Source organism: Bufo gargarizans, chromosome 7 (genome assembly GCF_014858855.1).
Source record: "Bufo gargarizans isolate SCDJY-AF-19 chromosome 7, ASM1485885v1, whole genome shotgun sequence".
Taxonomy (NCBI): domain Eukaryota; kingdom Metazoa; phylum Chordata; class Amphibia; order Anura; family Bufonidae; genus Bufo; species Bufo gargarizans.
Genome location: NC_058086.1, coordinates 16,890,940 through 16,907,544, shown reverse-complemented (window position 1 = coordinate 16,907,544; position 16,605 = coordinate 16,890,940). Strand labels below are relative to the sequence as shown.

At 41.0% G+C, this 16,605-nt stretch overlaps 1 protein-coding gene across 4 annotated transcripts in view; it reads right to left on the bottom strand.

Moving 5' to 3' along the window:
- Positions 1 to 1,004: 1,004 nt before the first annotated feature.
- Positions 1,005 to 16,605, bottom strand: part of IL2RB (interleukin 2 receptor subunit beta) — a 54,651-nt gene continuing 39,050 nt past the window's right edge. For all 4 annotated transcript variants that reach the window (XM_044301714.1, XM_044301713.1, XM_044301715.1 and 1 more), the window contains 7 exons: positions 15,561 to 15,642; positions 13,524 to 13,638; positions 10,788 to 10,930; positions 10,013 to 10,187; positions 6,493 to 6,574; positions 4,557 to 4,641; positions 1,005 to 1,859 (listed from right to left, as the gene is read on the bottom strand). In XM_044301714.1, the coding sequence (XP_044157649.1) occupies positions 1,236 to 1,859; positions 4,557 to 4,641; positions 6,493 to 6,574; positions 10,013 to 10,187; positions 10,788 to 10,930; positions 13,524 to 13,638; positions 15,561 to 15,642 (1,306 nt within the window). In that variant the 3' untranslated portion in view covers positions 1,005 to 1,235. The remainder of the gene's footprint in view (positions 1,860 to 4,556; positions 4,642 to 6,492; positions 6,575 to 10,012; positions 10,188 to 10,787; positions 10,931 to 13,523; positions 13,639 to 15,560; positions 15,643 to 16,605) is intronic.

Here is a 16,605-nt window from a genome sequence, read left to right as displayed (position 1 = left end):
GATCTATCCTCTGGATAGATCATCAGCTTCTGATCGGCGGGGGTCCGACACCCGGGACCCCCGCCGATCAGCTGTTTGAGAAGGCAGCGGCTCTCCAGCAGCGCAGCGGCCTTCTCACTGTTTACCGTCACGACTTGTATCAACTAGAGTGGGCGCAGCTAAGCTCCATTCAAGTGAACAGAGCTTAGCCGCGCCCACTCTAGTTGACACAAGTCGTGACGTCAGTGGGCGGGCGGTCCGGCGGTAAACAGTGAGAAGGCCGCGGCGCTGCTGGAGCGCCGCTGCCTTCTCAAACAGCTGATCGGCGGGGGTCCCGGGTGTCGGACCCCCGCCGATCAGAAGCTGATGATCTATCCAGAGGATAGATCATCAGTTAAATGAAGGTGCAGAACCCCTTTAAGTCTTTTGACATTGTAGGGAGAGGTTGCTGTGTGGAGCAGAGATAGACTGTTAGGGACAAAAACGCTATCAAATAGGTCCACGAAAGTCCTTTTAAGGACTGTTATAGGTGTGCTATGTCTAGGTGTGCAGTACGGAGTGGTGTAATACACTTATAATATATTTTCTAACATAGAAAGCATATTATAGTGGATTTGTATAGTGCAGCAGTTGTGTGCGGTTCTGCGGCTATACTGCAGGTATATAGAGGGACAAACACAATTAGAAAAAATATTTATAACTGGTGTGATATACCAGTTGCCCCCAAAAAACTAATAGTAGCGGGGTGTTATATACCAATAATATACTTTCTATATAGTGCATTTGGGTACAGCAGCATTTGTTTGAGGTTTTGCTGCGTTCCCTCTGCTACACACAGTGACAAACGGTATTGGAAAAAATAATTATAACTGGTGTACACATATTTTGCATTAAAAAAAAAAATGAATGGAGATCGCAAATTCGAATAATACATCTGGCATGTCACTGTCCACGTTGTGGGACTATTTGTGCAATTCTAGTAATTATTTCTTGCCTGCAAATATGAGCTGAAGGTGTTTCAGGTTCGCCTGCCATTAAAATGAATGGGACCTGCCGCGATTTTGCAGTTCACGAACATTTGATCGCGTTCGCGAACCGTCCCGGCAGATGTTCGTCCATCACTATTCATTTTCTCTTCTCTCTCCAGGTGCTATTAGCTTTTCTCTTTACTCTCAGAATGCACCGCTCATGCATAACCCTGTCTATGGTGGTATAGTGGTACATCATATGCCTTCGTTTAAAACAGCGTAATCCAATTACACCCATTGACAATGCTTCTGGTATAACTCTTTTAGGGAAAGGTAGTCCGCTGCAACATTAGCTTCCATTGACGGTTTGCCATCTTGCTGATATACCATGGGAGTAGAGAATGTATCACTTGACTCTTTTTGATCCTCAAAGATTTCTTTTCCTTTGTCTTCTTTCACATTCTCTGTTTCTTGATGAGTAAACGTTTCACCCCCCTCATCATCACATTGGGGCTTAGCAATGGCTTCCTTTGCAAGGACAGGATTTTGAATGACTTGAGGTGAAGCATCCCGTTCAAAGGACCCGTTGTGGACACCAAAACCAGCAATAGATTGAGGGGCGCAGAGGTACTCAGCCTGGAACAGAGGAATCTCTTCATCGGTTGGGGAATGTAAAGACTCATTTACAGCTGTTGTTGGAAAATGGTCATAACCAAGACAGACAGAGGAGAAATATTCCTGATTGGTATAGCTGGAGCTGGAATGTCCGAGTTTGTCTTTTTCTGCTTCTGCAGTGGAGGGGCCTTTCAAACTTTGTTCTTCCACTTTACAATTGATATTCAGCGGGGAAATATCAAGAGGACTTGGATCCAGAAAGAATGATGAAAAAACATAAGGGGTAGATAGCCATTTCTGAAAAGACAAACAAATTAATGATTAACGTAAGGACAAGACAAACCTTACATTGTACCACACAGTATTCCAAGTGTAACAGACTCTTATGCCAGGGGTGCACAACCTTTTCTGTCCTGATGCCACATTGTCAGTATGAACCAATACCAAGGGCCACAATAATTTATAGCATATCAAAATAATATGCCATATACAGGTTAAACTCAAAAAAATAGAATATCGTGCAAAAGTCCATTTATTTCAGTAATGCAAATTAAAAGGAATTGCATAATGCATCTTAAAATTTGAATTTTGTGAAAAGGGTCAATATTCTAGGCTCAAAGTGTCACACTCTAGTCAGCTAATTAATCCATACCCCCTGAGCAAAGGGTACCTCAAAATTGAGACTTTGTAGTTTGATAAGCTGTAAGCCATAATCATACAAATTATACCAAAAAAAGGCTTGAAACATCTCGCTTCGCATGTAATGAGTCTATCTCATATGTTAGTTTCACCTTTTAAGTTGCATTACTGAAATAAATGAACTGTGCACGATATTCAAATTTTTCGAGTTTCACCTGTATGTCTGATAGGTGCCACATCCATTTCCAGGACTCCCACCTACTGGGAGAATATGGCTCCCCTTCTCCCTATTTCCCCTCCAGAAAATAGGAGCCCAAGCATGCATGTGGCTCTCTTCATTGGAAACATGGATTAGGAAAGTCTTCAAACTCTTTTCACAATTTTGTTATGGTGTGGCCTTGTGCTAAAATAAAAATAAAAATCTAGTTTTCCCAATCAATTTGAGCTCAATACTGCATAATGAGAAAGTGAAAAAAGAATTTTAAAAATGTTTGCAGATTTAGGAAAACTAAATTTTCACATGGACATAAGTATTAAGACCCTTTGCCATGACACTTGAAATTTCGTTCTGGGAGCCTCCCATTTCTCTTGATCATCTTTGAGAAGTTTCTACATCTTGAATTGAGTCACCTGTGGTAAATTCAGTTGATGGACATGGCTCAGAAAGACACATCTCTGTCTATTTAATGTCTCACAGCTGACAATGCACATCAGAGCAAAAACCAAGCCATGAGAAGGAACGAACTGCCTATATAGCTCAGAGACAGGATTGCGTGGAGGCACAAATCTGGAGAAGGGAACAACAATTTTCTGCTGCACTGAAAGTTCCCAATAGCACAGTGATCTCTATAATTCTTAAATGGAAGAAGTTTGGAACAACCAGGACTCTTCCTAAAGCTGGTCGCCCCTAAGAAATTGGTAAGAGAGGTGACCTACAACCCAATAGTCACTGTGGCTGAGCTCTAAAGATCCTGTGTGCAGACTGCAGAAACTTCTATAAGTTCAACCATCACTGCAGCATTCCACTGGGCTTTATGGCAGAGTGGTCATGGATCTCATTAAATGTGAGCAGTCACCAAACATAGGCAGGCATGGCTGTAACCAGATGGTTGGGAGCCATATGGCATCACGGGATGTCAGTTGTGTAGCTGTACCTTAGGTACTTCATGTTGTGTGGTGTACCCTACAAATACCAGATTCGTCCTCAGGAGCAATATTTCTAGGGTGGAGGCTGCACAATATAAAATTATTTTTTTTATGCACAAAAATACATGTATACGTATGTGCAGATTTTTCAATGTACCTCATATGTCTGATGTTATATTTGTCCTGGAAATGATCATGGACACAATAATGATGGTCAACTTTTTGAATGGACACTAACATGTAGCAAGTGTCTGTAGCATGGGATCTTTATCCTGTGTAGCACGGTGGCTGGCAAAGTACTGGAGGAGGGGCAGATCTCACCCAGAATGCTCAGTTGGGTGAGGTAAAAGAATCCAGGAAAGCTGGGTGGTTTCAGCAGTTTGCTGAGGCACTTTTCTTGAAAGTGTTTTATGAGCCTGGATTTTTATGGAATGGCATGTAGATGTTGGTAGTGGGGAAATTGCATTCCCTTCCCACTCAAGTACAACAATTTCCCCTAGCCTGAGGCAAGCCCAAGTGTAGTGGCTGGGCTAAATACTGTGGGGATAAATACAGGGCTGAAATGCTCATTCAGGGTCAGAATGCTGGAAGCTGCATGACCTGTTGGCTATGTAAAGCCTATTCGCCCTATGAAAGCATAGGGAAAAATAAAAACTGTTTAGTTAGCGCCCAGACGGCCAAGAGTTTTTGTTTTGTTGTTTATGTTCTCTTTTGGTACCGTGGATTCACCTAAAGGGGTTGTCCGGGTTCAGAGCTGAACCCGGACATACCTCCATTTTCACCCAGGCAGCCCCCCTAACTTGCGCATCAGAGCAGTTCATGCTCCGATGCTCTCCTGTTCCCTGCGCTAAATGGCGCAGAGCAAAGGCATTTTCTGGAGTTCCGATGATAAATCAGGCTCTCCATGGGGCTGCCAGGAAGCCCGGTGATGTCACCGGCACTGATGGGCGGGCTTTAGTGCTGCCCTAGCCAGTAAAACTTGGATGAAAAATTAACGGTATTGGACTTTTAAACCGTTGAATCCTGTGAACTCGCTGACCCTCTTTCACAAGTGAATCCCAACACCTGGTACATATTTTTATTTATTTTTTACAAAAGTGTTTATATAACAAAGAAACGCCAAAAGAACAAATATGGAAGTTAAACTGGCAATTTTATGACAAATATAAATCCTTCAGTGCTATAGGAAACAATAGTAGTTCATCTTACCTTGAAGTTTCCTTTGTGAGTGTCTATTAAGGGGTGAAAAAAATGTGCTGGATCTGGAACACCTATCCACATTACCTTCTTGACCCTACCATTGAAAAAAATTGTGTTAGCTATATTATAAGATATACTATAATAAGCAAAACAGTGAAGCAATAAATTAGAGACTGCAAAACAATGTACTGCATTTTTCACCCTATAAGACAAAATCCCAACCCCTCCCCCCGAGGTGGGGGGAAAAATGTCAGTGTGTCTTATGGGCAAATACTAATGAGTGCTGTCATTATGAAAGCGTTCACTAGCAGGAGGACTGGGAAGCGCAGCAGGGAGAGCCGGAAGAGCGCTGGATCCCCAGAGCAGCTGCGGCATCTGAAGTAGGAGAGGTAAGTAATTATTTCTTTTGTCTGATCTCAGTGTCTGAATAGGGGTCTTATTAGCATGCTGATCTGATCTGAGCTGAGATCTTAATGGGGGTCTTAACATTAGGGGTCTGATCTTAGTCTCTGAAGAGGGGTCTTATTGACATGGGGGTCTGATCTGAGGTCTGAATAGGGGTCTTATTAACATGTGGGTCTAATCTGAGGTCTTTTTGGTGGTCTTATTAACATGGGGGTCTAATCTGTGGTCTGATTGAGGGTCTTATTTAGTGATGAGCGGCAGGGGCTATATTCGATTTCGCAATATTTCACAAATATTTGGGCGAATATTCGTCATATATTCGCAAATTCGAGATTATTTTCTTGATTGCGAAAAATCGGCAATGTAATATTCACGTAATGTGCGCGAAATACAGGCGTGGGTCACTTTTGCTAAATTTTCCAAGCTGCTAGAGGTTTCCTGAGACTGGAGAAAATGGTTGGCACGGCAGAACATTAAAAATGGCTTTATATGCAGTTAGAGTGCTCCAATATATTCGCGATTGCGCTAATCTGCACTAATGATGCACATATTTTGGCGCAATACGTGAAACTTTACATTTGAGCAGGTCTGCATGTATGTATGGACAGCAGAACCTATCACACTACCTAACACCCTGCACTGCAACAGCTACACTACTGTATATCAGGATATAACCTACGCTATCTCCCAATAACTATCTGTATTAGCTGTAATATATATATATATATATAAAACTATCTATCTAATGTAGTGTGGAAAGCACAGAGCACAGCAATATTCACTGCTGTCCTCTTTCATAACTGCAATAAACTTTAGAAAATGGCTGCTGGGGAGTTCTTATATAGTAAGGGGCAGGCAACTTTCCTATTGGTTGCTAGGGATGTTGCTAAGTTCCGACAGACACATTGCAGCCTTCTCATTGGCCCACAAGCAAGAAGGGAGGTTAATGATGAAAAATAATCTAGAATATTCAAAATTACAAATATATATCACAATATTCTAAATATTTGCAAGTTCTCGAAGTGCCGATATTCATGATTCGAATATTAGCGCCCAACACTAGTCTTATTAACATTGGGGGTCTGATTGGGGCTCTGAGCTCTGAGGATAAAAAATGTGTTTTTCTTATTTTCCTCCTCTAAAACAGGTACGTGTTATAAAGCAAAAAATAAGGGTATATCTCTATACGGATACAGTATCAGATGCTATACAATGTCAGATGTTAAAGGTGGTGTGCAAGCGATAAAAACCCGATCATTGGTCAAAGTAGTGGACTTATAAATCTTGGAGCACTCCCAAAGTAGAGTTAAACAAAATGACTTTTATTTTACTAGCATTCGATCAGCCCTCTTAAAAATATATGTTTTTAATGAAGTTTCTGACCTACTCCTATATTGTTGTCTCCTAGGAACAGATTAGGTTTTCCAGGAAACCCCTATCATAGAGGACATAATGATGGCTTATCCAGTAGAGGAGTTCAAACATACTATATACACAAAGATTCCTTATAGGACCATGCAAAATACAGTTTTAACTTTACCTTTTTGAAGAACAAAGGGCGACCACTACAATCAACAAAACAACTGGGATGGCTACCACTCCAGGTGTAGGGAAGGTTGAACCTGGAGATTGAAGACATTGTTTATCAGCAGAACAGTAGTAGTAGTAGTGTTAAATCTTCAGTACTATATGTGGATTGGATACACTCTTCATTAATTTCTTATGAATACATCTCCAGATAATGCAGGATGTCATGACTGTAGTTTCTGGATGTAAAGTCAGGATGTAATTGTTAATTACATAGCTTATTACTTGCTGCTTATGAAGGGGAGAGGTGACTTCACATCCAACCCCAAATCAAGATGTTGTGTATTGGGATCATGTGTAGACCTCTAGAAAGCTGAAACAACCAGCCACAATTGTTATGGTTGTTAGACACCATGCGTCATTCATTTGCAATTATTTAAGTTTTTACATTATCCTGTAATATACTATTCAGTATGGGTTTTTTGTGTCACAATCACAAATAGGCCATGAAATTGAAGGGACATCAAGTGTGAAATATATATATTGTGCAAAACTCCATACACCATAACTCCACTGCAAAAATAAGACAGAATGATTTTGTTAAAAAAGAAAAAAATAATTAAAATAAGCACTCATAAATTCACAAGACCTAATATAATAAAAACTGTAAGCTACAATAATATATAATACATATGAGGCCTCCTGCACACGACCGTTGTGTGCACCCGTGGCCGTTGTCCCGTTTAACGTGTTTTTCTGCGGTCCCATTGACTTTCAATGGGTCCGTGGAAAAATCGGAAACTGCACCGTTTGGCAGCCGCGTCCGTGATCCGTGTTTCCTGGCCGTGAAAAAAATATGACCTGTCCTATTTTTTTCACGGCCAACGGTTCACGGACCCATTCAAGTCAATGGGTCCGTGAAAATCACGGATGCACACAAGATTGTCATCCGCGTCCGTGATCCGTGTCCGTGATCCGTGTCCGTTTTTTCCTATCATTTCAATGGCAAACTTGACTTAGATTTTTTTTTCATTTTTCTTGTCCGTGGATCCTCCAAAAATCACGGCAGACCCACGGAAGAAAAAACGGGCACGGATCACGGTACAACGGAACCACGTTTTGCGGGACGTTAAAAAATACTGTCATGTGCAGGAGGCCTAATACAGTGATATAATATAATACAATAAAAAGGTAATAATACATAAAACTACTGAACATTGCTGGAGTGCTGAAGAACACCATCTTTTTGAGAAGATCACCCCTAATCCAGACCACATTTTAATTCTTTTACACAATATGTTCTTTATATTTGCCTTCCTCTTTGAAATATGACAGGTGAAGTGAATAACATTGATTATGTCACAATGACGCCTGTTAAGGGGTGGGACATATTGGCCAGAAAAAATTGAAACTGATGTCTTGGAAGCATGAAAAATGAGCAAGAGTGCGGATCTGAGGGACTTTAACAAGGGTCAAACTGTGGTGACCAGACAACTGAGGTGTTGCTGGTAGGCAATGGTTGGCATCCACTAAACGCATGGAGAATTAGTAAACTGGCAACAGTCATGGGTCACCAAGACTCCTTGATGCACATGTCCGGTTTCACCAATGAGTTGTAAAAACTGCTGAAAAAGTTCATGCTGACTATGATAGAAAGTACCTACTATGGACAAGCATTAGAACTGGACCAATGGAACATGGTAACCTAGTCTAACAAACCACATATTATTTTACACCATGTGGATGGCCAAGACCATTGTCCAATGCATGTATGTTGCTTATCTGGGTAAGGGATGGAATCGGGATATACTGTAGGAAGAAATCAAGCCAATGGAGGCAGTGTGATGCTCTGGGCAATGATCTTCTGGGAAACTTTGGGTCCAAATTAATTAATTTGGAATCTTTATTTTACATGTACCTAAACATTGTTGCAGTTCCTCCCTTCATGGCAGCAATATTCTCTAATGGCAGTGGCAATGGCAAGATAATGTGCCATGCCACGCTTGGTCACTAATGTTCCCAGATCTCAATCCAATCAAACATCTGTGGGATGTGCTATAAAAACAAATGCAATCCATGGAGGCCTCACTTGGCAATTTACAGGACTTAAAGGCTATGTACACCTTCGGAGACAATTTTTTTCATGATTGTTTATTTATTTTTTTGGGCAAAAAATAATTTTCCAATTGGTCTTTATTAAAAATATTGAGCTGTTCTGTAACAAAGAGTTAACAGTTTTTGTAGCTGTGTGAATGGTACTTTTTACTTTCACTTTGTGCTGGTCATCTAATAACCCTTATCTCATAAGTACTAGGAGTTGTGTCACTTCAGCAAGTGGCATTTATCAAGAAGAGAAAGTTAATACAAGCCACTTGCTAATGTATTGTAATTAAGATTATCCATATTGCTTATTTTGCTGGGGGGATTCATTTTTCCATCACATTATACACCGCTCGTTTCCAAGGGTTATGACCACTCTGTAATCCAGCAGTGGTGGTCATGCTTGCACACTATAGGAAAAAGTGTCGGCCTCTCTGGTATCTGGGAATGTGGGTGCTCACATAGGCTGGTGCTTTTTCATACAGTGTGCAAGCACGACCACCACTGCTGGATTGCAGGGTGGTTGTAACCATGGAAACGAGCAGTTTATAATATGGTGGTAAAATGAATCCAGCCAGCAAAGGAGGCAATATGGACAATCCCAATACATTAGGAACTTGCTCTATTAACTGCGCTATTTGCTGAAGTGACAACCCCTTCTTATCGGTAAGATACTGTAAGAACTGAGCTATTATGAGTGTTTATAATGTTAGAGAGCAGAGATAAGGAGCCCGTCAGGTGAGCTGGCTGACAGAAAAGAGAGAAAATAAGTTTTCTGTCTGGCATTGGATGCTAAGCAAAACGGATACAATAAAAAACAGATCCGGCACCCATTGGCTTTCAATGGTGTTCATGCCGGATCTGTCATTCCTATTTCAAAGATAAAACGACCGGATCCATTCATAACGGACGCAGACGGTTGTATTGTCAGAAACTGAAGCGTTTTTGCTGATCCCTTCCAGATCAGGCAAAACGCAAGTGTCAAAGTAGCCTTAGACCCTTCTACTAGAGCAGTGTTTCCCAACCAGTGTGCCTCCAGCTGTTGCAAAACTACAACTCCCAGCATGCACGCACAGCCAAAGGCTGTCCAGGCATGCTGGGAGTTGTAGTTTTGCAACAGCTGGAGGCACACTGGTTGGGAAACACTGTACTAGAGGAACACAAAGCTGTACAGAAAAAATGGCTCCATATTTCTTTTAAATAAAGACCAGTTTAAAAATGATTTTTAGCTTGAAAAAATACAATGCAATAATAAAAAATTGCCCCCAAAGGTACGCATAGCCTGTAAGGTGCCAGATACCAAAGGACAGAGGTCTTGTGGACCATGCCTTGAAGGGTCAGTGCTGTTTTGGTGACATAAGAGGAATCTGGACAATATCAGGTGTTAATGCTATAGTTGATCAGTGTTATGTAATTATAAACTGATTAATTACCTAGAATATCTTTAGGAGGTGTTGTCCATTGTACAGGCTTGCTCCAGTCGCTCCACCTGCCACCTGGGAAATTTGTCTGGTTTATGCGCACCTTAGCTTCATACAGAGAGTCCGGGTATAGGTCACGCAGTAAACTTGACAGGTCACATTGTGTAATTGTAAACCTTTTGGCATCCTGAGAACAGATAACATTATTTCTTATTTTTGAAAATCTTAGGCTACTTTCACACTAGCGTTTTTGCTCCAGCAAAAACGCTTCCGTTACTGATAATACAACCATCTGCATCCGTTATGAACGGATCCGGTTGTATTATCTTTAACATTTCTTTAACATTGCCAAAACTGATCCGTTTTGAACTCCATTGAAAGTCAAAGGGGGAAGGATCCATTTTCTATTGTGGCAGATTGTGGCAGAGAAAACGTCCCTATTGACTTGCATTGGGGGTCATGACGGATCCGTTTTTCCCAAGACGGAAAGCAAAATACCACATGTTGCGGTTTGCTCTCCAGTTTGGGAACACAACTAAACTGAATGGAATGCATTTTGGAGCTTTCCGTTCTGTTCAGTTCAGTTTTGTCCCCATTGACAATGAATGGGGAGAAAAATTAAGCATTTTTTTTCCGGTATTGAGCCCCTATGACGGAACTCAATACCGGAAAACATTAGTGTGAAAGTCACCTTAACATTAATTTCCATGTATAGGCAATATAAAGTTTCTCTTGGTAGCTTGCTCAATTTCATTTATTTTGAGGGGCTTAGGTAATAATTTTTTACCTTCCATGACCATTTTACTGGTTTGAAATGGACTTCAGTTTCCACATTGTCTATGTAATTTCGATAAGTGTTGACCCAGGAGAGATTCCATGTACCATCCTCCATCATCCTGATGTCAAGGGACGTAGGTGGATCAAGACGCACTGCAAAAGAATTGTCTATGTTTTAATATTTCTTTAGAACTACAATTTTTCTTAAACAGATTATGCCTCAAAGGGGTTATCCATCCCTATTATGCCCCCACTTATGCCAGCTCCCCTCACACAGGTTGTACTTACCTTGCTCCCCGGCACCCGCACCGGTGCATCTGCCTGTCGAGCGGATCAAAACATCTGGCGACGGGGGCAAGGCAGCCAATAGCAGGCGGCAACGTGGATGAGCCTCCCTGGCGTCACCAGCAGGCTCGTTCCTGTCTCGGTCTGCTATTGACTCCCCCCCCCCCAATTATAGGGATTGGATAACCCCCATTTTTTAAACTGTTAGAAATGACCTAATGATAATTTTTGTGATATATTTTATTCAGTAATTTTATTATTTTTGTAGCAAAACAGGCCCTGAAGTTTGGGCTTTTCTGTAGTGCCTTTCATCTCAGCATATACACTGTATGTGGTCTATGGATTCTGACTTCTACAATACGCGCGGCAGTGAGCACTGTACTGGCAGAAGCACACACTGCTGCTCCTGACTGTGCCCGCTCTGCTGAAAACCACCCTGCACCCATGTGCTAGGCCAGGCTTTAGCAGAGCTAGGACAGGCTGGAGCCTTACATAGCACAGAATCATAGCCTATTAGAGTATATGAGCATGATAAAAAGGTGTTCCCCACTCAGGACACCCTTTAGCAGGAAGCCACTTAATAAAAGTTGACTCTCGCTCCGGAGAACTTATTATATCAGTGTATTCCCTAGGCAGCCCTTCATTCGAATGGTCCCGTGTAATACCACATGTTCCTTTTTTCAGCAATGAGTAACCAATGGCAACTTACCCTTGTAAGATTAAAGGGGTTGGCCACTTTCTTGTTACTGTTGACTAATGTTTTTGTGAGATGATTATAGGGCACTTACTAATACAGCCTTTGTTGAAAGTCTGCATTATTTTCTTTATTTCATAAGGTCTGCTCCCTTGTTTGCCAAGTCTTTTGTGTTGTCCACATGAAGGTCTTGTCCATTAAATGGCTGCTGATGGAGGGTTATAAGACCATAGAAAATCACTTCCATGTGATGTTTCCTCCATTCAAATACATTCCTGTGTCTGTGATTTCTGTGTCCTTCTGTGGCCAGCAGCTTCATCCACTGAACGGCACATCCTTCAGATGCATGTGAAGTTTAGTGGATGAAGCATCTGACCACAGAAGGACACAGACGGCGCATGCGCAAGGCATAATGAGGGCGCAGAGGGTAAAGGTGGAGAGAAGAAGAGGAGGGGAGGAGCGAGGCTCCATTCTAATAGGTGCGGCTGGGTTCTTTTGGAGAGACGTACAGCCTCTTGAGCACTTTCATCCTCATATACATATTTATAAAAAAAACTGTTTTTCAGGGCCAAAAGAAGAGGTATTAGGACAGAGAGGTATATTTGGAAATAACATAAGGAGATCTAAAGGGCGATGCAAACTGTAAAAAATGGGTAGTGGTGGTAACCGTAAATGAGTATTTGACCCGAATTCAAGATTCTAATTGAGAATACAACTTACAAGAATGTTTGATACCTTGATTCAGTCTCAGTAACTGGCTAAGCGTTTATCTCCTGCCATTTTCTGTGCGGTGAGCCCAGATCAGGAAGCAGAGACTAGTGTTGAGCGCGAATATTCTAATCGCAAATTTTTATTGCGAATATCAGCACTTCAAGAATTCGCGAAGAGGTAGAATATATTGCTATATATTCGTAATCACGAATATTCAAATTTTTTTTTCCCCTTCTTGCTTGTGGGCCAATGAGAAGGCTGCAGTGTCTTTGTCAGAGCTTAGCCACATCCCTAGCAACCAATAGGAAAGTTGCCTACCCCTTACTATATAAGAACCTACCCAGCAGCCATTTTCTGCTGTTTTTTGCAGTTGTGACAGAGACATCAGTGTCATTGCTGTGCTCTGTGCTTTGCTGAGTCAATTACATTAGTTAGTTAGCTTATATATATATATATATATATATATATAATACAGATAGTTAGTGGGAGATAGTCAGTGTAGGTTAGATAGTGATATAGTGTAGCTGCTGCAGTGCAGGGTGATAGGAATTACTGTACTGTGCATTTTCTCCAGTCTCAAAAAATTTCTAGCAGCTTGAAAAATGTAGCAAAAGTGAGCCACGCCTGTATTCCGCGCACAATACACGCATATTACATTGCTGATTTTCGCAATCAAGAAAATAGTGACTGGAGATCCCGAATTCTAGAATTTTGCTAATTTTCGCAAATATTAGGCCAAAAATTTGTGAAATATCATGAAAACAAATATTGCCCATGCTGCTCATCACTAGCAGAGACCAGAGGGGACCCAGTAAGCATTAAAACGGCAGTGGCGGGGATCGGTGAGGGTGAGTATTGATTTATTTATTCATTTTGCTAAACCATTCTGAGCATTTACTAATACTTTAGTACTGCTGGACAATCCATTTCAACTTAGAATAGGATTCCCATATGGATATAGTAATAGGAAATACATGTGCTTTTGTATCCCATGAAAGAATTAACACATAAAACATAGTAGATCAGCAGTTATGCAATGCAGCAGTCAGTACTTACAATTTATAAATGGATAGAAATGAGATAAAGATGTGATTGTCTTATTGATGTTCTTTCCGACACTGCAAATCACACTCACGTTCATAAACTGTGCAACAGTCATGGCATCACTAAACTAACGTTTAAAAGGAAAGGGTAAAGAATTAGGTAAACACCAATAATAGAGCTAAATGTCGCATACTGAATAGGCTACAGAGCAGATACAATTGGACATCATAAGGGAACGAGTTGCCATTAGTTGGCACAGTGGCTGTAATGGGGGCACTGTGGTTGTCATAAGGGGCATTGGAAATGGCATGATAGGGATGTGATTTAAAAGCGGTGAGATACCTGGGCTTCAAACTCTTCAGAGGCACTAATAGGAATATTCTAGCTGCTTTTGACCGAATGGATAAGAAATTTAAAGTGGACAACTATAAATCAAGAGAAGCTATTATGGGCCATTGGATTTAAAGGGAAGCAGAAGCTCACAAAGGGCAGCATGAAATACTGACAGTCTCCTACATGACAAAGAACAGGTCTGTCAGTCAAACCACCTGTCAATCAAATTGAGTAGGGCATGGAGAAGCCAGAGGAGAGCTGCCCAGCAGACACTTCTTTACATGTGTATTTCAAGTCATGTGGAAGTCTGTCCGTATTAGGACAGCATTGGTCTACTGACAGGTTCCCTTTAACTGATGTTTACGATACCCATAATTGTTCCTGATCAGTACTGTATTTACCTGTCCAGTGCATGGCTGTAATACTTGGTCATCTTAATGGGAGTATTATTTATAGGTCTGTAAGATGTAATTATGCAATTTTTATAGAATAACGTTTATATAGTACAGTGATGGCTAACCTTGGCACTCCAGCTTTGGTAACACTACAACTCCCAAGATGCCCCCCTTGCTTGGCTGCTCTCAGAACTCTGTAGAAAAAAAATGGAGCATGCTGGGAGTCGTAGTTTAACCACAGCTGGAGTGCCAAGGTTAGCCATCACTGATATAGTATATGTAACTTATGGTAAACCAGGATTCCCCAGTTGTTCTAAAGGTCTGGCAAAGTGGATAAAGGGGTTTTCCGGGAATTAAGAAATTAAATATTACTTTATCATATATATATTCCCAAATATCTTTAATTAGTTATAATGGCTCCTTTTGTCTTGGAATCAATCATCAAGGGAAACAAAATGGCCGCTGTCCCATTAGTTCACACAAAACCTGTCCTGATCACACATGAGGACAAGTTACTTCACAGCACTGAGGTAAAGGGCTGCCTCATCCTCCTCCTCCTCTCTACTTGTCAGGGAATATGCTCCTGAATACAGCTGATAAGAACTTTAGCTAAATCTCTGGGGAATTTAGTTCATGGGGAGAAATAAAATAAAGAGAGGACGGACAGGACAGGCTGTGGCAATGTATTGCTGTGGTAATGGAGATTGTAAACAAGTGCTGCTGCTCATTAGCCATACTTCACCCTCCTTTCAGGTCTCCTCATTATCCCCATTCCCACAGAGATTCACCTGTATTCAGGATCATAATCCCTGACGAGCAGAGCAGAGAGGGTGAGGCCGCACTATGGCTCATTGTGGTGAAGTACCTTGTCCACCTGTGTGATTAGGACAGGTTTTCTGTGTACTGATAGGACAGCGGCCATTTTATTTCTCCTAATGATTGCTCCCTAGACAAAAACAAGCCATTCTAAGTAATGAAAGGTATTTCTAATTATATTTATTACAAAATAATATTTAAGTATTTTCATTTTTTTGATCCCTGGAGAACCCCTTTAAGATTGGAACAACTTGTGCCGAAAAGAACAAGACTTCATGGGAATTGTAATGTAGCGTTTTTATATCTACTTTTTTTTTATGGAAAATGTTCTTTTTCAGTTGAGACAACAAATCTTTTTTAATGTCCGATTGCATCTACAATAACCTTTCCACTCTTAAAGTTTTATCTGCACCTTGTAACATCTGCTTGTGCTTTAAGGTCATCTTCCTTTTCGACATCAATAAAGAAAAATATAAAAATTAATTCAGCATCCCTGTGTACTCACATGTTCACCATTCACAGTAATATTCATTACACAACTTCTACGGTTACTACTGCGGGGAAGATAGCAGATTCCTTTTATATGTCTGAAAGAGGGTAACAATAAATGTCAGAATATATCGCATAACCCTCTTGTTTTATTGATATTATACAAGCTAGTGTATAGACAACCATAGTCATGGGATTGTTGATCTAAAGGGGAACTATAACCTTTTAGGTCACATAGGAAAAAGTTATTTTGTCTTAAAGGAGTTGTTTCACCTGAGACATTGGTGGCATATCACTGGAATATGTCACCAATGTCAAAACAGAGCTCCCAAAGTGAAGGAGAGAGCACCACACATGTGTGGCCACTCTCCAATCACATCTTTGGGAGTGCCAATAATAGCCGAGTGGTATAAGTCTTATAGAAATGAATGGAGACAGCACCGTGCGGCCACTGCTCAAATCACTTCTTTAGACCTGCCCGAAACAACCAAGGCTATTTTTGGAGCATCCATAAAAATGAATGGGGGGCGTCTGTGCACTTTGAGAGCTCTGTTCACCTCTTAGACCCGCACCCATCTTACATTGGTACAATAGCATATCCTAGCAATATGCTTCCCATATCTCAGGTGAGACAACCCCTTTACGTCTAAAGTGAATTCAAATCTGTAAGTGCACCACTGTGCAAAATGAGGGGAGAATACAAAAGCAGTGATCCTACACTTCACGGGTTGTGAAAAGTACTGTGGAAGACAACCAAATAAAGAAATATAAAGCAGTCCGAGCACTAGAAAAAGACAATCTAATTATAAGTGTGAAGCTCAAACTGAAGGTTTGGAAGTGGAAATTCAAGAGCACAAAAAGAGTGTCTGAGAATTTATGGGAGTATCCTCAAATTTCCAAGGTCTAATGTGGGATTTGTTTCTCTGAGAGACAATGCACAGCAGAGTCAGACAACATAGATGCATGAGGGAGCAAATGTATGGATGAAAGTCAGAAGCAAAACAAAGCTAGATTCTAACGTGTTATAAGGACCATGGTAGTGAGGCAGAAACACTTAAGAC